This window comes from Tarenaya hassleriana, unplaced genomic scaffold (assembly GCF_000463585.1).
Source record: "Tarenaya hassleriana unplaced genomic scaffold, ASM46358v1 Cleome2, whole genome shotgun sequence".
In the NCBI taxonomy this organism is placed as follows: Eukaryota; Viridiplantae; Streptophyta; class Magnoliopsida; order Brassicales; family Cleomaceae; genus Tarenaya; species Tarenaya hassleriana.
This window is the reverse complement of record NW_010965372.1, coordinates 8704913-8726249: the sequence shown is the minus strand read 5'-3', so window position 1 is coordinate 8726249 and position 21337 is coordinate 8704913. Positions and strand designations below refer to the sequence as shown.

Genomic DNA, 21337 nt, shown 5'->3' with positions numbered 1-21337 from the left:
AATCTATCATGTATGAACGAAGTCCAATCCAAAAGTATTTTAAGTTAAAAAATATGTGAACTTGATTTAATTTTTTTTTGGATAATTCGTTAAAAAAAAGATATAATGAGAGTGAGATCGCTTAGTCAATCCGTGAAAAAAAAGCTAAGTCCTGATATAGTGATTGTTCATGGAGAATTTACCGTTTCAGACACCGAAGGTGATTGGTTGTAATTTTCGTGGCTTTTCATTTTTTTAACCAAAGAACACCTTTTTTTTGTTTGCTTTGACTTTAAATTCAATATAAAAAAAAAGAAAATAATTAATAATGATTATTAATGTATGGTCTTAAAACTATATAGTAAACGAAGGGAAGTTTTTTAAAATCGGATGCGTTGTAATATTGGCTTCCTTAGGGTTTTTTTTCGTAACAAATTAAAGAAGTGAAAGCCATGATAGAAAACCCATATTGTTATAGGTCTTTTTATATTCCTCCAATTAGAATATTTTTTTCCTGATAAAAGAAAAATGAAATTTCTGTAAGCGTAAGTAAATTATTATATAACAAAATTATGCTATATAATACAACATAAAATTAAGCTCAATAACCAAAGGTGATAATTGAACTGACGTATGTACGTTGAATTGTGTATTCATGTATGTGTGTGTGTATACATTTTATAGTGCTTTAGAAACATGTCACTTGTCAAGCGTAGGTTTAAGGTGCAGGTAATATAACCTTCTCGAAAGCCTTCGACTTAATTATTCTATTAAAAACCGTCACACTTGTGATTAAATATTATATGCTTTTGAAAAACAAAAAAGTCAAAATAGAGCGTTTATTAAAAAAATAATTAATACTGACTATAATCAGAAGAAATCACACACCCTGTTGCATAAAAAAAATGCCCATTTTGGTATTTCATATGGCATTATTGAAGAGTTCAATTATATTAATTTTTTTTTCATCATACTCGCATATATATATATATATATACATATGTATGTAAATGTATATGTTGCAAATGGATGGGATGGTGGTGAACCGAAAAAGTCAAAGTAGGCTATTAGGTTTTCTTGCAATGTCATCAAAACTCGTGAGTCACTGATTAGGTTATCCATTAGGGACTTGAAACTCACAAGGAAACTAAATAAGTGTGTTAAGTCCTGAATTACAGTGAGTAGAGGGCACATTCTTGGTTCTTAAGCTATCTCTAATAAAATAAAATTAATTTATGTCAACATATAGGATTATATGGATTAGCGTTATATATATATATATATATATATATGAATCAAATCAAATCTAAAAAGTGATTTCGATAAAAAAAAATTTAAAAAAAAAATAAATTAATCGAGTTCAGATAATATCCGAACGGTTTAATTTCCAAGGATCATTATATGATCTTAGTTTCACTGTCATAAATTTAAGTCACAAATGTGTGTGTGTGTGTCTTTATGCATCTCATTAGAACATGGGATTAATGCAAATATGTTTTTAGGGTGTAAAGAAACATCGTCTAAGAACTTATATTGAATTGGTTAAAATTAATTAAAAAATATCATAAATAAAATATTATTAGAGTATTAAATCTGATCCCCATGCAAGATGAAAGTATTTATATATATACGCTATACCTAAAACACGAAATGATTGTATAATAGTCGAGATTAGTATACCAATTATGATTTACACCTTATATTTGTATAGACAAATCAAGGTAAAAGAAACACAAAATTATATTTATACATAGTATGTTCAATATGCTTTATTTATTAAATTTCAACCAAAACTTACATTACAAAAATTCTAATCCCACAAATACCAGAAAGAAATACAGGTCACGGCATGTAATTAGTTATTGACTAATTAATTGATTTGAAGAATTAACAAAAGTTGGAAGCATATATATGCGATTGATAAATTATATTATTATGGAATGGATTTACATTATTATCTCTTTATTTACTGTTTTTTTATAACGGACAGAACCACCACGACCTTTTGGGTGACACAATAGCCTGTTAATCACGTGAAACATATAAACCAACCGAAATTGACAATTTCAAGGAGAAACTCATGTTCCGAAGGGTTGAAATCATGACCTCCAACTAGGAGTGGCTCTCAACCAAACTGAACAGGGTTTTTCCCCTTTATATACTGTTTGTATATATGAGAAATTTCAAATCAAATAAAAATATTATGGATATGCATGATATATATATACACATATTATTTGCATGTATATTTTCACGTTTTGTAATAGAGTACGTATGATATTACCGAGCGAATCTCAATATGGCATTAGAATTCAGATTATGCGAGGAAAACAAATTGTAGGAAAGAAAGCAATATAATTTCCAAATGATCCGATGGGGGAAGATCTTTTGAGTGAGGGTTGGAGGAGAGATAAAAGACAGCATACGTAACGTATCTACGAGAACTCTGACCGTATTTCATGTCATCCCAAAGTCTTTTTGTCTGTTTATTTCATTTTTCTTACAAAATTAATTTTATAATTCTATGTTTTAGTTGAAAACCCGAGAGTACAAGCAATTCAGTTTGTTTAGCTGACCCTTGAAAATCACGATTTCTACATCCACCATATCACTTTATGCATGATTTCATTTCATTTCCACGTCCATTTAATTTTTAATTATGGGTCTCGAAAGATGAGATTTGATGTAATTAAAATATAGTAATTTATGGACAAATTCTAAGTTCTTAGTCCTCCCGACAATGAATCTCCGTTCAAGAACCAAACTCCTTGGTTTCTTCTTCTGCCAAGAACCGTTTTCCAACTAAGTCATGGATACGTATAGGTTTCTATAACAAATCTGCATTAATTTCAATGCATTCTGTTGAATATATATTAAATCGAATACAAACTCGATTTAGACCGATTTTATTTTGGTCCCAATAATTTTGGCTGTATAAAAAACACTAGAGAAAATTATGTGAATAGTTAGATGCATGCGCCCACTCACGAACAAAAAATGAATAACACGTCACACACACAAAAAAAGTTCATAACAAAGTTTATATATCAAAAGAATCCGATCGAAACCGGTATATTTGTGATGTTACGTGACAAATTCATTTGCATGCATTGTATTAACTATTTCACATGAGTACGCACGAGACCTTTTAAATTGGATTATTTGGATAATTTGGCAGTTTGGTCGGACAATAAATAACAGTATTTCACAACATGTATAGTTATCCATTGCCCTAAACATTATCGTTTCCATATACTCGCAAATATTATTTGATTTCACAACTATGCTATATAGACTCCTTCACATATTGTTGAATTTCGAATAATGGGAACAAATATCTCTTGCATTACTTGAAGTGGTGAACTACGGTCTTTAAATAAAAAAACGAAGAAGAGCACATAGAACAACAAGCTAAATACACCCAAACCGAACAAAAAATTTAGCAAATACAAACCAGATGTATTTAATCTTCTAATATATATATATATATATATGGTCACCATAACGATAACTAAGTATTCAGGTCACAATAATAAAATATTTAATACGTTACATGTAAATATTTATTTTTTGGAAATGTCGGGGGATTAGATATTTGTTTTAATGTTAGGTAAAACATTAAAATTAAATATACATAAGGCTTGTGCTAGACGATAATCTTCTACTTTAGCAATTTCTTTTCTCCTCACATAAAACTCTCAAGAAACATATATAGTCATGAAGCACAAAGAAAACGTTGAACACAACAACGGTGTAACGACAAGTGCCTTGGAAGATTAATTTCCCAAGCAACCGCGTGCGAACATCATGATGATATATCTAGATTTTGCTAATTATAAACAAAATTAAATAACCAAGAAAAATTTTCTTTGATATATTAGATATTCAGTTTCATAGTCAGACCGTTTCATTGATACTACATCATTCCGTATATCCAAAATTATTTACATTATTATGCGGTCCTATAAAATAGGAATTAGTTTCTGTTTTCAGTCTCGTGGTCCTAGGACCAAACGGTATAAATAATGAAATTGGTTATGGTTTATTTTATGAAACAAAATAATTGGATTAAATCTGGCCAAAGCACTCACATTTGAAATATATATATATATACACACACACATATGCATCCTCACACACATGTATATAATGTGTGTGTATAGATGCGCAAATGTAGATTTGGAGAGTTTGCTGCACCAACTTTTTTTTACGACCAAACACTTCCGGTTTAAGTTGGTCAACCTTTGCTGAATTTTCTAAACTATCCTAAATCACTAAATCGCAATGTTGAAATGATGGATTCTAATTTTGGAATTCTATTATCCATGTCATCAATAAAATAATGAATAATATATATATATATATATATATATATATATATATATGGTTTTAATTGATTTTACTTGGAGAATTAACGATAACATTGATTTTTATGAAAGATTTTAAATTATTAAGAGTAATCTTAGTGATACTAAGAACACTTTATAGTACTTTCTATCTCAATTTTTTTCGATTCAGTCTTTCTCTGTAAATATTGCGATTAATAATACAAATTACCTTTTACCGAAAAAACAAACTTGATAGTACTATACTTTTTTTTGGGTTAAATACTGTATTTGTTTTAATACTCTTATACCTATTATGTGGACAAATGTGTATGTAACTTCAAATAAAATATATGTCGTTAGCCTGGGTGGTTGATTATACAGTCAACGGAAATATGCCCAAGAAAGCACTATTATCATCCGTCATTTTTAAAGCATGTAAATTCAAGCAGACCAAACATGCACTACAAAAAACACTCCATTTTTCGACGGAAATATCCGTCGCACAAAACAGAAAATTCCGTCGGTATTTTCAGTTTGCGACGGATTTCGACGGAATAAGTTCCGTCCGGTAATGGTTGTCGCAAACACATCCCGGTCGTGAATCCGTCGCATATTTGCGACGGAAAAACCCGTCGTAATTCAGTCGTTTTTTAGCGACGGAATATTCCGCCGGTAAACGCGACGGACTAACCGTCGCAATCTAGTCGATATGACCGACGAAAACTCCGTCGTTTTTCCATGGTAAACGCGACGGAAATTCCGTCGTTCAGTCGTCGCTCTCACCGACGGAATTTCCGTCGTATTTCCGTCGGATAATGCGACGGATCATCTATCGCATAATAGTCGCAAAGAGGGACGGGAGGATTGGTCAGATAATAGTCGCAAATTAGCGACGGCTTATAACGACGGATAGTTCCGTCGCTTCTTCTATGAGCGACGGAAGATATCCGTCGGATTTTTTCCGTATGCGACGGAAAAATCCGTCGCAGAAGAAATTTTTTTCGAAAAAAAAAATAAAAAATTTCGTTTTAAAAAATAATTATACATTTGAAAATTGTTTTATATATTACAAATTGAAAAAAAAACCGAAATTGTTTTATATATTACAAAACTGAAATCTAACGAAATAAATTGTCCGGAAAATCATCGAGATTTTGGGGATGTTGCTCGTCTTGATGAACCGATGGATCGGGATTGACGGCGGGACTCGGAGCAGACGAACCGGCGGAATCGGTCGGAGGCATAAAACGTTGCATCATCTCCTCTAACCGAGCGATCTTCGCCTGAGCTGCATCAAACTGAGCAATCTTCTCCCGAGCAGCTACAAGTTCCGCAGAAGTCTCCTCGTGTTTTCTCTTCAGCTCCTCGACTTCACGCGTCAGAGATACATGACGTACCACAGACGACGAAGATGCGTCACCACCCCCGAGCTGACTCGCCAACGCACCAATCCCGTAAATCCGACCTTTCGCATCGGGAGGAACGACCTTCAAAACAATATGTAAATAATATTTAAACTCTAACATGTTATATTATTTAAAATATAAAAATTACCTCGAGATACAAGCTGTTGATTTCCTGCGGAGTCAATTGCGTTGAACCGCTGCTCTCGTCCATCGTCATTCGATCGGTAATCTTCGATTGAATGGCCTCTTCAATTTCTTGGGCACGATGATCTACGTACGTCCCATCCGATCGACGATGCGTGTCTTGTAAGACACGCAGAGCAGACGGTTGAACGCCTTCTTTCTCGGCCTAAACAAGTTATACAAAAATATTAGTAAAATTTAAAAACAAATAAATCAATTTTCACAAAATACTTACAATATTGAGAGCAACTTTAGCAAACGATCTTCTCCCCGCAGTGTGAGTTCCTGGGGCACGGTCGGAAGCAGACTTCGCCTTTCGATTCGTCGATGCGATCCGACTCTTCTCTTGAGATTCCTCTGAATCCCATATTACCTCGAGCTGCGCCCAGATGTCTAAACTAATCCAGTCCGGCTTCTTCCGCAAGAATTTCAACCTATAAAGGTTATCTCGCAATCTCGCACCGAGACAATCCTTCCACGCACGATGGACGACATCATGCACAGAAGGATCCCAGTAATAAGATTGCTTTAAACAATATGTGTTAGTTATTAATTACTAAAAAAGATATATTAAACAAAAAACGAACAAGTAATTTGTCAATACCGCAAAAGCAGCAAACCATCGTGCCAAGACATCTTGCGGGACCCGAGAGATGCTACGCCATGGGCCATGATAATCAGAACGGTAGATCGTTTTGATACTCTCAACCAACTGATCATTCCGATCAAACCTATGATATTCAAAAACATTAATTAAGTTGAACGATGGACGATTTTGATCGGAAACGAAAGTGGTGTTAGAATATACTTACCACAACGCTCCATCAACCGAATCAGGATTGATACAAGGTTGTTGTCGTCGACTCTCTGATGCCAGGATCTCTCTAAGAGAGATCCCCGCATAAACAGAGCGATGGCCGGAACCTCCGGCCTCAAATGAAGCCTGTGGAGTACCCTGGCCAGTGAAACGTTGATCCAACTGCAGTGGATCAGGGGTTCCGCGTGGATCAGGGGTTCCGCGTGCCAGCGCATATGTGATGCAGTCTTCTCGGATTGATATAACCGCTTTAATCGATCCGTTAATGGCATATAAAACATTCTTTTAAAAGGAATTAACTTGCCTTTTTTTGAAGATTTCCGTCGTGGTCGGTATCTGTCTTTGTTACAGAACCGACATTGCATCAGATCTGAATCGTCTTTCCAGAAAATCATACAGTTGTTCTCGCACACATCAATCTTCTGATACGGTAAACCCAACGTCCGCATTAAACTCTTAGTTTCATAATAAGATTCAGGTGCAGTGTTACCTTCTGGGAGATAATGTTTAAACATCTGGGTGAAACCGTCCATACACCTTTCTGGAAGATTATAATCTGTCTTCATATTCATCAACTGTGAAGATAATGATAACCTTGAAAGACCTTCGACGCATCCATCGTATATCGCCGTATTCGCCGTATGAAGCATACCATAAAACCTTTTTGCTTCTACGTTGGGTTCCTCCTCCATGTGGGGCGATGGAACAATGTTGGGAAATGCATCACTCACCATTTCCGTGTATGGATTCCTTATTTCTTCTCCAAATGTCATCTCCGACGTCGTATTATTGATTTCTTCATATCCAACCATATGTACATCTTGTGATGATGATGTATCATAGGTTTCTCCATGTGCAAGCCAAACAAAATAATTCGGCATGAAACCTTTACGATATAAGTGATTCCACACTTCACTCAAACTCCGCCATTTTTTATTCTGGCACTTTACACACGGACAAGGCAGCTTTTCGCTCTCCAAATACGACTGATTTGACGTGGCAAACAACATAAAATTTTGTAACCCTTCTTCATATTGCTTTGAGTTTTGATTCGTAATAGAATCAATTCTTTCATACATCCATTGTCGAGAATAAAACGACATTTTTCTTTTGACACTTTCTATTTTTTTTTCTCTTTGGTAAAGAGACTACATGCCGCGGCTGTTAAATAGATTCGAACGTGCGACGGAAATGCGACGGAAATGCGACGGACTCCAATATTGCGACGGACGCACAACAGAATGCGACGGAATTAGGTCAAAACGAATAAAACGTGTTTAACTACCTGCGACGCACCGAATCCGTCGCAGTCCCGACGGAAATGTCTGTCCCCATCCGTCGCTATGTTTGTGCGACGCAATATATCCGTCCCACTCCGTCGCATAATTTTCCGACGAAAGTTCGGTCGCAAATATCGGTCGCAGTCCGTCGCAATCCGTCTGACAAAATTACCGACGGAAATATTCGTCGGTTGTTGTCGAAATGTTTCGACGGATTGAGCGACGGGTTACGACGGATGCAAATCCGTCCCATTACCGTCGTTGTCCGTCGCAAATATCTAGCGCGACGGAATTTCCGTCGCATAGTCCGTCGGTATATACAGTTTTTCTTGTAGTGATGTGCTATGTACATAATGTTTGATATTTTTATCAAAACTTTTACAAAGCGTCGGTTTACATTGATTCCAATTGAAAACCCTCACAATTTCCAACGTTTACCCCCTTACTCATTATTACATATATACATATACATACACGTTCTGGACTCTGAATTCATACGTCATGCGTCATGTGCATCAAGACTGAGATTATATATTGTAATGAGCATATATTTTGATTAATACGTCAACATTGTACCTTGTCATCAAGACAACGGAAATTTTCATGCATTGAAAATGATTGAGAAATTAAATTTACGTGGCATTTACAAATTACTATACTTTCTACTCGTTTTGGGTTTTCATATTGTATGGTTTGAGAAATTGAACGGGTTTTAGGTGATATATATGGACAATCCTTTTGGATGTTAGTGCTCCAATTTTTTTTAGACATAATATAAAATTTCAAGGACAAACGTGTGAATGCATTTTGGTTGAGTATACTAAGTCGAAAATCAGAAAGGATTATACAAATTGTCGCTCCGTACGTAGAGGATGTATTAGTTAAGATTTGAGGGTTACGTAAGAAGCCATGCAGAAAACGACAAAACAGTGATCGTCACTTTTGCGTGCATGGGAAAGGTTCCTTCGGCCAACCAGGGAGGCTGCCACGTAGACCTCGATCGTATCTGTTGTCTTTGGCTTTTACAGCTTTTTTGACCAAACTTATATTTTATCAATAAACATCGCCAATAATTTCACCTTAATTTTCCCCCATTAACCAACTTGTATTAAAATCTAATCTCCCCCTTTGTATGGACGGACGTTACATAACCAACCAAATTTACTCGTCCAATTTGGAATAATTAACCTTTCTTGGCATGAATTAATACCCTAGAAAAGTACAATTAATTAGTTATATATAAATACATATGTTTTTATGCGTTGAGAATTATAAATTGAGTTTATACGTCTAGGTTTTCTGTTGTGTCAAAAGTTATATTCTTTAGAAAATTTAAAAATTACCAGAATTAAATTAATTACGCTGTATATTTAAATTCTTATTATTATTAATAACAATAATAATTGTTTTACAATTTTTCATCTTCTTATTATCAATAATAATGATAATAATTGTTTTGCAACTTTTCATAGTATGAGAACTTTCTCTACATTTGAATTTTTTTTTAACTTTTACGAAGGTGACCATGCCCAGACAATGATAATTCGATATTCGAAAGTGATATTGTATACAATACTAGGAACACAAGCAACGTATACAGAGGCAAATACATCATACATCTGAGCATTCTAAATAATTTTTTTTGGAATCGAAGTAAAAAAGAAATGTTTATATCAGTTCCAGATATATATATATATATATACATATATTGTATTCGTGAGTATACTCTGATACATATACAAATTAAAACAATGCAATACCGAACTAATCATGGCGATTTGGTCAGCTAGAAGAGGACAAAAGAGTTTAAAAATCATCGAAACCTAAATGCCGATCCATGTAAATACATATATATATATATATATATATATATATATATTCAACGTATAAAAGAACAATTTATCTGATTTCACCAACTCCGGGAAACATTGGATAGACATTATTACCTGAACGGAGACACTACCACGGCTTTTATGCCTTGACACATGAACCCCCCGGTCCATATTTTAATTAATGCTCACGCGTGAAAATGTGTATGAAATCGCCATATTCTGTAGTTATTTTCTGCTCCAATATTCGGAGAAAACAATCATTATAATATAACAAGATATTGGAAATGGCAATACGAATGATAAAACACATCCCCTGCAATTACCAAAAAAAAAAAAAAAAAAACATCCCCTGCATGGAAATTACGTCAGCGGACGTACGAATGTACGTCGTAGCCGTAGACTTTCTCGAGGCAAGGGACTTTTATGTACACATTCTTCATCGTGTATATGTAGGAATTACATACACCTATATATATATATATATATAAACACGCTAGTCAAACAAAATATAATTAAAAAAAAGGGAATAGAGTGTTGGGCGAAGGAATTATATATCATCATTAATTTTTTTTTTATTGTTCTCACTTTCAAGTCTCTCCACGAAAACTGTATATAAATACCAAGTCTTAACCGCGAGCTTGGTATTCGTTGTGAGATCAGACAAAACTAATTAAACCTAGAGAGAGAAAGAACACAAAGACAGAGACAAGAGAGAGAGATGGGAAGATCTCCTTGTTGTGATGAGAATGGTCTGAAGAAAGGGCCATGGACTCCCGAAGAAGACCAAAAGCTCGTCGAGCACATTCAGAAACATGGCCATGGAAGCTGGAGGGCCCTCCCCAAGCTTGCAGGTTTAGTTAATTCCTTGATGATTAAATTCATTTTTTAAAAAACAAAATTGGTTGGACGAAAAATATAAACTTTTTTTAGCGTTTGGTTTTGTTTTCGGACCGGTATTTTCAGGTCTTAATCGATGCGGGAAGAGTTGTAGATTGAGATGGACGAACTATCTGAGGCCGGATATCAAGAGGGGCAAGTTTTCTCCGGAGGAAGAACAGACCATTCTCCATCTCCATTCCATTCTTGGAAACAAGTAAGTGGCTCCAATCATGCCTTCTTGCTTGTCTTCCAAAAGTCGAAACTCGAAACGAAACGATAGATTTTGTGGTATTATCAATTATCATTTTATTTATCTTATTACTGGTTTTAATTTATGGATATATATACTATGTCGATAAACGTTTCAAATGCTTATTTCTATCATGCAGATGGTCGGCTATCGCCACGCATTTGCCGGGACGTACGGACAACGAGATCAAGAACTTTTGGAACACCCATCTGAAGAAGAAGTTGATCCAAATGGGCATCGATCCGACGACTCATCAGCCGAGAACCGACATATTTTCAAGCTTACCTCAGCTCATAGCCTTAGCCAACCTAAAAGACCTCATGGAACAAACATCACAATACTCGTCCATTCAAGCCGAAGCCACTCAACTAGCCAAGTTCCAATACCTCCAATGCCTCCTTCAGGCCTCGGCCTCCCTAAACGGTAACATCAGCGGTAACAGTCCGACCAATATCCTCGACATCGATCACCACCATGCCATGAATCTCTTGAACTCCATGGTTTCTTGGGACAAAGACCAAAACCCATGTCTTAACCCGACCCAGATCGAGGTTATCGATCAAAATCAAGATTTATTTTCATTCGGAACCACCACTAATCCAACCACTCAACCACTCCAACAACAATATTCTATGGACAACACTCCTCCCCCCAATGAACTATCACAAGGTGACCCACTTCTTCTACACGTCCCTTTCAGTCTACAAACTTCTTTGAATAGCGACGACGATCACTTGATAAACCAAATGCCCGTACCATTCGACGCCGTGGTCAAACACCCATCTCATGATGATGATCACCATCGCCATCATGATGATCCATCATCATGGGTTCTTCCTTCTCTTATAAACCACAACCCTAATGACACCATCACTACCTCTCTTCCTCATCATCGTAACATGATAAGCGATTCGTCGTTGAGCAACAACAATCCGGCGGCCGGAGAGGCGAGTAGCAGCTCGAGCTACGGCGGCGGAGGGTCGCCCTATTGGCCGGACTTTTATTTCGATGAAAATCTCATCCACGATATTTCTTAGCCTTTGCCATAATATTTTATACGTCTCGTATGTGCGTATACGTATACTAATTATGCAAGTGGGAATCTGATTAGCATGCCGCTGAGTTTTTTTTTTTTCCTTTTAAAATATAGATTTTTGTTTATTTTCTTGTTGTAAAAGTGTGGTCTGCGTATACGTGCATTTCTGTTTACATTTATATGTGTAAATTAGTCACGATATATATGTTAATGATTTGTTGTAATACATCTGTACATGACTTTGAGTTTAATGTATATTTTAGTTCATTTTGTCTAAACCCCAATTCCATATATTTTAGTTTGTTTAGACATAATTTTTCAGAATTTTTTTTATATAAATTTTATGAAATTTAATTTTCTCGAAATGCATTGTATATATTTTCATTTCAATTCTTAGCTTTGTTATCATAATTTTGTGGATCTGGTCATGATTATTGTCACGGTAATATTTCCGTATATACCACTAATAACGATAATTAAACAACTTATTCTTGTAATATATATATATATATATATATATATATATATAATCTTTCGTCAATTGTAGTATATAGTAGATGTAAATTGGACAACGTCTTGGGCGAAACATGAATGTTGCGTTTGAATTAAATTTAAAGATTTTTAATAAGGTCATAACATATATAATTATATTGTTAATTAAGCTAATATATAATCATATTGCAAAAAGGTGTGTGTATGCGATTCTGCATGAATATATATATATACAAATACACACACATATATATATATATATAATATGATTATATGAGGTTTCTAGAAAAAAACAATATACTCAGCAACTACTTTGAAAGAGGCATCGAGTTTCCTGGCTGGGTGGTTAGACAACATTTCTTCATTTTCTTTCACGATTTTGACAGATAGTAATCCGAAATTAACTGATTATTTTATACCATTTAATTAATCGGATAATTGAATCAATAAATTAACTGATTTTGACAGATAGAATAATACATATATTGTCATTTAAAGACGGAAATAAATACAATGTACCCACGTGGGAAGTTTGATATGATAGTTACCCACACTTGGCTAAGGGTACTTAATATCTTGAAATTAGTCCATTGATTAATTCCGGCTTCGTGATTTAAATGTATACTATCTCAGAAAAAAATGATTCCAAATTAATGTGTAACAATTCGTAGGCCGTTTTAACCAAAAAAAAAAAACAATTCGTAGGCCGGGGACCATATAAACCCTTCAATTTATTATAACTTTCATATTATTTTTTTCTATAATAATACACTAAATCGTATTAAATTCCATATTAAACCATGAATTTCAAAGTTTTATAATGGATTGATGATAACTAACAATCAAAATCGAGAGGAAAAACGACTTGGTGTTAACAATGTCGTTAAAATGTCAAAAAACTCCTTGTTTAAAATAGAATGTATTCGATTTGGTATGTTATTATAAAAATAAATAACGCTTACATATTAAGTTGGAAATCAAGAACAAATTGAAGAATTTATATATTAGTTTTTCTTATTTTTTTAATTATATGTGTAAATTTTAAAAATTCAATTTTTATAGTATAAGAAGGGATAAATCTATAAGATATGGCTCTGTAAAAGATAATTTTGATTAATCCAGTAAACAAAATGTATTATATTTAGTAAGACACTAATTATCTCTCTCAAGTGTAGTGTAAAAAAACCCGAATTAACTCACATACAAAGAAAAGGTGAAGCTAGTTTTTTTTTTTCATTTTATTTATTCATGCCCCGATAATAAAATAGGACCACTTTTCACGTGGTCACTGGGATTAGGTGCTTAGTTTCTTCTTAATTAATATCATTACCTAATCTCTCCCGCCATTGTTAATAATATATATAATTGTATATTTCCTTTCAAATAATATATATATATATATATATATTAATCGTACAACTTACAATAACTTTACGAAGGTCGATAAAACCTTATAATGAGCTTAGGGAGATTCAAGGAGGATAAGAAATCGTACGGACTTTTAGCTGTTTCAATAACATTGTAATGATGTTCGGTATAATTGATATAAATACATAGCCATTAGCCATGGAATAATATAATACTGAATATTTAAATACTACTAATCTTGGAAATAAATGGCTGCAAGTCTATGAGCAACCCAAACCAATAAACTCAGAGACTCTAGAGGTTGAGTATTCTCATCTTGGATAAAAAAACGTCGAAAGAGATCCACCGAAATTCGATGTGTTTCGTCCGTTGATGAAACACATCGAATTTAAATTCCGACTAAAATTAAATTGATCTAACTCATGTTCAAGAATTTGGATCACTCCGGGTGGATTAAACGAAAAGGATTTAGGGATGCCCCTCCACGGTAATGTTGTTCATCGAGAAAACTACTCGCGGGTTTAGATCGAAAATGACCGAACGTCTCTATTTTGGTTAAACGATTGGACATGGTTAGGGCCACTTATCAAGTATAAATAGACCCTCGACTGCCGAAATATTGCTCGGCCATAAAATGGTAATGTCCCTCGCCACAAATAGTGTCTTCTCTGCAGTGTAGGTCAAACAGCTGTGTATTGCTTTTAAATTTCGCGTATCCAATTTTTTCCATTATATTACAATATTTTTTTATATATTTGCATATATCAATTGATTTCATAGATTTTAATTACGTATCGAATATTTAGTGTAACATATGATTATATTGACGTGTATAAATGAAAATGGATGCGATAAATGTGGACATGCACCATTCATCTGATTTGGAATTTTCTTGGTAGAGACTATTTGGCATTTCGGCATATGGATTTTGTGGGTATAGAACTATAGATTTAGATGTATGTATGTGCCATAAAATTACATGGATCCCTCTCATCTTACATTTCGGGATACAAAAATTACAAATTACATTTTTTTCTCTCTCTAATGACCCTACTTTATCCCATAAAAATATATATAACCAAATCGAAACAAACCAATAATATATTATGTATAAAATTATACTCTATAAAAAAAGATTATATATAACTTTCGGTAACCGAATTCATCGAATTTAAATGTTGTATAAAGATAGTCAGAAAAAATTGAATGAAAATAAAAAATATATTTAGAATAGAAATATTCGTTAAATCGAATTCGAATCAAACTAAAAAATAAACCAAGTTTGATAAAAAAAAATCAAATGAAATGGGAGATTGAATCATCGAAATAAAAATTAGATTGAAACAGAGGTGCAATGAAACCGACCGCTGCTGGTGTGAGAGAATGTTTTAGTGATAAGAAACACTTATTTATTACTTCATTGATTATGGCAACACCCAAAACAGGAAAAGATGCACAATTTTTGGGGTAATTATTATTCCGAACGAATTTTTGCATTTTAAAAAAAATTAAAAATAACAGTTCAACCACGTGAAATAACGTAGAATCGAACTATTAATCATTATTGTTATTGTGATCAATTATAAATTCAAATATAATGATAATCGAAGTTCCAAACTCATATATTGCAAAAATTAAACAATAGTTTTTTTACTATATAAAATAAAAAACATCGTGTTAAAATTTGTAATTTTAAAAGATTTAATAAATGCAAATAATATTTTTATAATTATCAAACAAATATCTTGAATATTCGAATCACGGAATCCGAATTCCGACTTATAAATAATCTCAAATTATAAGTCTGATTTTGAATTCAAATTATGGAATAATTTTAAAAAATATTTAGAAAAAGAGAGAAAAGGCTTTTAAATGGCAAAAGGTAAAGGGGTGAGCACACAGACACATCCCCATCACTTTGCTAATATATCTCCTCTCCCATATCTAAAACTTCCAATAAAATTTCGGAATCACATACCCCAATATAATATTTTTTGTTTTGGGTCAATTCGACACCCAAATACAGCCATATGATTTGAAATATATATCACTCCAAATTTAAATTTTAAATTCAAGGCAAAACAAATGTTGTGCTGTTTATCCAAATTTGGATACCTAATATAATATTTGTATCATCTTCATTCCTTATTGCCAACACCCAAAAACCTAAAATTAAAAAGGTAAACTATCCACGGGGTTGTGAATATCTCGCTTAAACCAAATATATAATCCTACTAATTTATTTCATTTTTTTATGAGTACAAGTTATGCATAATTTCTCAAATTATGTGATTGTATTCGAGAAATTTGGAAGCTGGGCCAAGGGTCTGAGTTTTTTTTTTTAAACTCAAATGGAATAAATATTTTTATATAATTATATCCAAATTCAATAAAAATAATCTGAAAATTATAAATTTTTTACATTTGACCAATAAAAACTAATTTGAAGCGAATTTGAAATAAAGTTATAATCCAATATAATAGGCATAAATGTTTTAAAATCTAAAAATAATAAGTAGATGGATCTAGAAATGGTGTGAGGGAATGTTGTTTTGTGGCATTTGCATTGGATAATACTAAGGGGAAAAAAAATAAGAAAATACAGACAAAAGCCAACAAAAAAAAAGTTGTGGTGGAAAATTTTCCAATCAATCTCATCGTGTGAATTGAATCCTCCTCCCACTGGCTCTATCCAAGCTCCGTTCTTTTTTTTTTTTGGTTCTTTCTAAAAGCTTCAAGCTTTTTGATTTCTGGGCTTAGAAGAGAATCTCTCGAGAAAGCCGAAGGAAGTGTATGTATGTAGTTTGAATGCAATAAATAAGAAAAATGGGGGGAATAAATAAATAAATGTACGAAAATGTTTATTGCTTTTTGCAATTTGTCCGAAATTCTCATTCTTTTGAGTGAATAATTCCCACGAGTGCGGTTCCATTTCCAGAGAGGCAGAGAGAAGGGGAAAAGCTATTGTAGAAGATAAGATCTTTCCCCCATCAAACGCTTACTAAAAAATCTCTCCTTTTTTTGGGGGGCTTCCTTCTGCTAAAACAGAGAGAAATAAGCCGCTAAAGGGTTTTGATTCTGAGTAATACGGATTTCTTTTCGAATTGGGTATTTCACATCGTCGAGGATGGTTTCAGTTTCAGAGATGTCGAACAGTGGTGGTGGTGGTGGTGGTGGTGGGTGTAGTGTTGTATGGTTCAGGAGAGATCTTAGGGTTGAAGATAATCCGGCATTAGCAGCTGGTGTAAGAGCAGGTCCTGTAATCGCGGTCTTCGTCTGGGCTCCTGAAGAAGAAGGTCACTATTACCCAGGAAGGGTTTCGAGATGGTGGCTGAAGAACAGCTTGGCTCAGCTCGATTCCTCTCTTAGGAGCCTTGGCACTCGTCTCGTCACCAAGAGATCCACTGACAGTGTCGCTTCCCTCCTTGAGGTCGTTAAAGCCACTGGTGCTTCTCAGATCTTCTTCAACCACTTGTATGGTCTGTTCTTGTTCTTCCATCCCTTCTCTTGTTTTTTTTTCCTTCTGTGCTTTGCGTTTTCTTTGCGATTCGAATTGTGTTAATGCTATTTGGTTTCATGGGTCATATAAAAGATGGCTTTTTTATGATATAAATGTTCTGTGCTCTTCTGGGTTAGACTTGATTTTGGCCTTAATGGAGTCAGTAATGTTTCTCTTGCCCTGTGATGACCAATATCTTTGTGTTTTAGCATCATGTATATGAGATCAGAGGGTCTGAGACCGCAACCTTTGCTCATGTATAGCAATTTCTCGGAACATATGTTCTGTTTCTTGTATATATGGCCAACTGTATCCACTCTGAGCATTTCAACGTCTGTCGTTCAGATCCTTTGTCGCTTGTTCGTGATCATCGTGCTAAGGAGGTCCTGACAGCGCAAGGAATAGTCGTCCGATCGTATAATGCGGATTTGCTTTACGAGCCTTGGGAGGTGAATGATTCACAAGGCCTTCCCTTCACGACATTTGCTGCCTTTTGGGACAGATGCCTTAGCATGCCTTATGATCCCGAAGCGCCTCTTCTCCCACCCAAGAGGATCATTTCAGGTTTGTTTGTGGCCATGTTCTTCCTTCCTGCTTCTCTGAAGCTGAAAACGAATCTTCATGATCCGTTTTAATTCTCTTAATGTTGTAGGTGATGTGTCTAGTTGTCCTTCAGACACATTGGTATTCGAAGACGAATCAGAGAAAGGAAGCAATGCCCTTCTAGCTCGAGCATGGTCACCGGGCTGGAGCAATGCTGACAAAGCACTAATGACATTCATAAATGGGCCATTGATTGAATACTCCAAGAACCGTAGAAAAGCCGATAGTGCCACAACCTCATTTCTTTCTCCCCACTTGCATTTTGGGGAAGTGAGTGTGAGAAAGGTTTTCCATCTTGTTCGAATCAAACAGGTCTCATGGGCAAACGAAGGAAACAAGCCCGGAGAAGAAAGCGTGAACCTTTTCCTCAAATCAATTGGTCTCAGGGAATATTCTAGATACATGAGCTTTAACCATCCATATTCCCACGAAAGGCCGCTTCTCGGCCATCTAAAGTTCTTCCCATGGGTTGTGGATGAGAACTATTTCAAGGCATGGAGACAAGGCCGAACAGGCTATCCATTGGTCGACGCTGGGATGAGAGAGCTATGGGCTACCGGTTGGTTGCATGATCGTATTAGAGTAGTTGTTTCAAGCTTCTTTGTGAAAGTGCTTCAGTTACCATGGCGATGGGGAATGAAGTACTTTTGGGACACCCTTCTGGATGCAGATTTAGAAAGTGATGCCCTTGGCTGGCAATACATTACCGGTACTCTCCCGGATAGTCGTGAGTTTGATCGTATAGATAATCCACAGTTTGAAGGGTATAAATTTGACCCGCACGGGGAATACGTGAGGCGATGGCTTCCGGAACTTTCTAGACTCCCCACAGAATGGATACACCATCCATGGAATGCTCCCGAATCTGTGCTCCAAGCTGCCGGTATCGAACTAGGATCAAACTATCCACGACCCATTGTGGGAATAGATGAAGCAAAAGCCCGGCTGCATGAAGCGCTTTCACGGATGTGGCAGCTAGAAGCTGTTTCGAGAGCCGTGATGGAAAACGGGACAGAAGAAGGACTGGGCGATTCTTCCGACTTGGAACCAGCTCCTATTGCATTCCCTCGGGACATTACAATGGAAGAGCCTCAAGAAATCCAAGAACCAACTAGACACAACCCTGCTGCTGCACCTACCAGACGGTACGAGGATCAGATGGTTCCAAGTATTACTTCTTCTTTGATCAGACTTGAGGAAGAGGAAGAGTCTTATGTCGAGTTGAGAAACTCTGCAGGAGACAACAGAGCAGAAGTTCCAAGGAACATGGACATTAATCAGATCCAACAGCCAAGAGTTGAACCAGCACCGAACCAGGTGTCTGCTATGCCAGAATTCAATATCAGAATAACGGTGGAGAACGCAGAAGAAGATTCAACGGCTGAATCTTCGAGCAGCGGCAGAAGAGAGAGGGACGGGGTAGTGGTCCCAGTCTGGTCTCCAGGTTACTCAGAACAGTTCTCTGGTGAAGAAAATGGAATTGCAGGAAGCACAACATCTAGCTACTTGCAGAACCACCAGCAAATACTGAACTGGAGACGGCTTTCTCAAACCGGGTATGTTATTTGAATGCCAAGTTCTGGTTTCTCAGCAAGAATCCAGTTAAAAATTTTCTTCTTTCAGAAAATTCCAATTAAAATTTCTATAGATTAACCCAATGACACCGGTCTAATCAAAGCCGAGTTCTAAAGTTTCTGGTTTGGACTGTTTGGTTTACAGGTGAAGGGCAAAACCAGAGGGGATTAGAAGAGCAGAAGACGGGGGATATTACAGGGCTTTATCCCCAGCTAAACCGGTTGGAAAATCAGGATACCTTTGGTTTGGTTTAATGCATTTATCCGGTTATGGAGCTGAAGAACTGGCCCCGGAAAGCAGATCTGATATACATTTTATATGTTTCCATCTTGTAATCATATACAGAAACATAGCCTTTGTTGTATAGTCTGTACTTTGGCTCTGGTAATAAACCTGGCTCGTGTCGAAACATGATATATCACAATTTTCACTGATGGAAAGCAATTTCTTGGTAATAACAGAAACCCATATGACATGGTAACAGAAGTTTTCCAGATCCAAACTTGAAGGAGAAACAGAAACACGATAGAAGAAAAGAGTACAAATGATGATAAAATTCTTCAGCGATGCTAAAGGAACCGAAGCACGAGCCACTCGTTCCCATCTGCCAATGCCTTGGCAGAGCACGCAAGGTCTGGATTCGGATTCTCTGAATTCGCCTTGAACGATCAGCTCCTTGCACCGCACTTGCCCATCATCAGCTCTGCAGGGTTAGAACGATAACTAAACCATAAATCCCATTCTGTATGTCGAGAGAAGAAAAACGCGAAGAAACTAAAAAGGGTTAGGGCTTTTCCCCTCGATCGGGTTACCTCGGGTTGAGGCTCATTGCCTTTAGATTGTTCACCTGTAAGAGGGAAAAAAATAGACAAAGGTTTAAGCTTTAGAGCTAGTGGCCAGATTACAATCAAGTCTTGGAGATACAGTGTTATCTTACCTCCTTCCTCTGGAAGATCTGAGGTCCACAATGTGAGATTATCCCTTAGAAGCTGCATGATAAGGGTGCTGTCTTTGTAAGACTCCTCGTTAAGGCTGTCGAGCTCGGCAATGGCCTCGTCAAACGCTTGCTTTGCCAAGTGGCACGCTCTGAAAGTGCCAAGAAATGGACGACGAGCAACATTGGTTCAGAGTTCAACATTTCATCACTTGATACCACAGAATACAGAAAGACAAAAAAAAAAGGTATCGTTTCCGGAGGGCAGAACCGTTCTGGGGAGTTCAGGATTTCGTAATAGAAAACAGAGAAGTTGAGAGCGAGGCCGAGTCTGATTGGATGAGTGGGAGCCAGATCAGAGTTGGCAGTAGTGGATGCAGCCTATGGAATGAAACCGTAGAGATTTGTCGATGAGAATTGTTTCGTTCCTTCAAATCATTAAAAGTTTCAGAGAAAAGTCAGAAATCGGAAACGAAGAGCACACCTCGTAGGCTTTGAGTGATTGATCGGCAGCCTCCTTACGATCATCGCCAGATTTAAACTCTGCCAAGTAGCGGAAGTAATCTCCTTTCCTGTCCAAAAGGCAAAACACAGCCCATTGAATGACTAGATCTGATAAAACAATTCCATATGTTGTACTAAACCAATCACAAGAAAGGGGTGAGGGCTCACATCTTGTAGTAGAAAACGGTGGACTCTCCAGAGGTAGCGGACGGGATGAGATGCTTATCGATGACAGCCAAAATGTCATTGCAGATCTTGGAGAGTTCGTGTTCGACCCTTTGCCTGTAATCGCTGATCCTCTTCACATTCTGCTCGTTTCCCTTTGCATCTTCCTTCTGCTCGATCGAAGAGAGTATCCTCCAAGACGCTCTT

At 35.9% G+C, this 21337-nt stretch overlaps 3 protein-coding genes across 4 annotated transcripts in view; 2 read left to right on the top strand and 1 right to left on the bottom strand.

The window, feature by feature from the left end:
• The first annotated feature begins 10490 nt into the window (after positions 1-10490).
• LOC104813119 (transcription factor MYB86-like) lies at positions 10491-12244 on the top strand. The gene is made up of 3 exons (XM_010540641.1): positions 10491-10676; positions 10789-10918; positions 11094-12244. The coding sequence occupies exons 1-3, from the start codon at positions 10544-10546 to the stop codon at positions 11989-11991; spliced, it is 1161 nt and encodes a 386-aa protein (XP_010538943.1). The 5' UTR covers positions 10491-10543; the 3' UTR covers positions 11992-12244.
• Positions 12245-16514: 4270 nt separating this feature from the next.
• Positions 16515-19938, top strand: LOC104813117 (cryptochrome-1). Its single transcript, XM_010540639.2, has 4 exons — positions 16515-17329; positions 17695-17913; positions 18002-19508; positions 19672-19938. Exons 1-4 carry the CDS (start codon positions 16978-16980, stop codon positions 19673-19675), a joined length of 2082 nt encoding a protein of 693 aa, XP_010538941.2. The 5' UTR covers positions 16515-16977; the 3' UTR covers positions 19676-19938.
• Positions 19939-19943: 5 nt separating this feature from the next.
• The window catches only part of LOC104813118 (14-3-3 protein 7), a 2370-nt gene continuing 976 nt past the window's right edge, over positions 19944-21337 (bottom strand). The window contains exons 3-8 of one of the 2 annotated variants that reach the window (XM_019202450.1): positions 21134-21327; positions 20946-21033; positions 20733-20842; positions 20465-20613; positions 20340-20374; positions 19944-20230 (exon numbers count right to left, since the gene is read on the bottom strand). In XM_019202450.1, coding sequence (XP_019057995.1) covers positions 20225-20230; positions 20340-20374; positions 20465-20613; positions 20733-20842; positions 20946-21033; positions 21134-21327 — 582 coding nt within the window. In that variant the 3' untranslated portion in view covers positions 19944-20224. Of the gene's footprint in view, positions 20231-20339; positions 20375-20464; positions 20614-20732; positions 20843-20945; positions 21034-21133 lie in introns of both variants that reach the window. The other variant, XM_010540640.1, reaches the window with a different exon arrangement.

Coding starts and splice junctions, on each gene's coding strand:
- LOC104813119 (XM_010540641.1), top strand. CDS start 10,544: ATGGGAAGATCTCCTTGTTGTGATGAGAATGGTCTGAAGAAAGGGCCA. Junction 10,677..10,788: donor GGCCCTCCCCAAGCTTGCAG/GTTTAGTTAATT, acceptor CGGTATTTTCAG/GTCTTAATCGATGCGGGAAG. Junction 10,919..11,093: donor CATTCCATTCTTGGAAACAA/GTAAGTGGCTCC, acceptor TCTATCATGCAG/ATGGTCGGCTATCGCCACGC.
- LOC104813117 (XM_010540639.2), top strand. CDS start 16,978: ATGGTTTCAGTTTCAGAGATGTCGAACAGTGGTGGTGGTGGTGGTGGT. Junction 17,330..17,694: donor CTTCTTCAACCACTTGTATG/GTCTGTTCTTGT, acceptor TCTGTCGTTCAG/ATCCTTTGTCGCTTGTTCGT. Junction 17,914..18,001: donor ACCCAAGAGGATCATTTCAG/GTTTGTTTGTGG, acceptor TTAATGTTGTAG/GTGATGTGTCTAGTTGTCCT.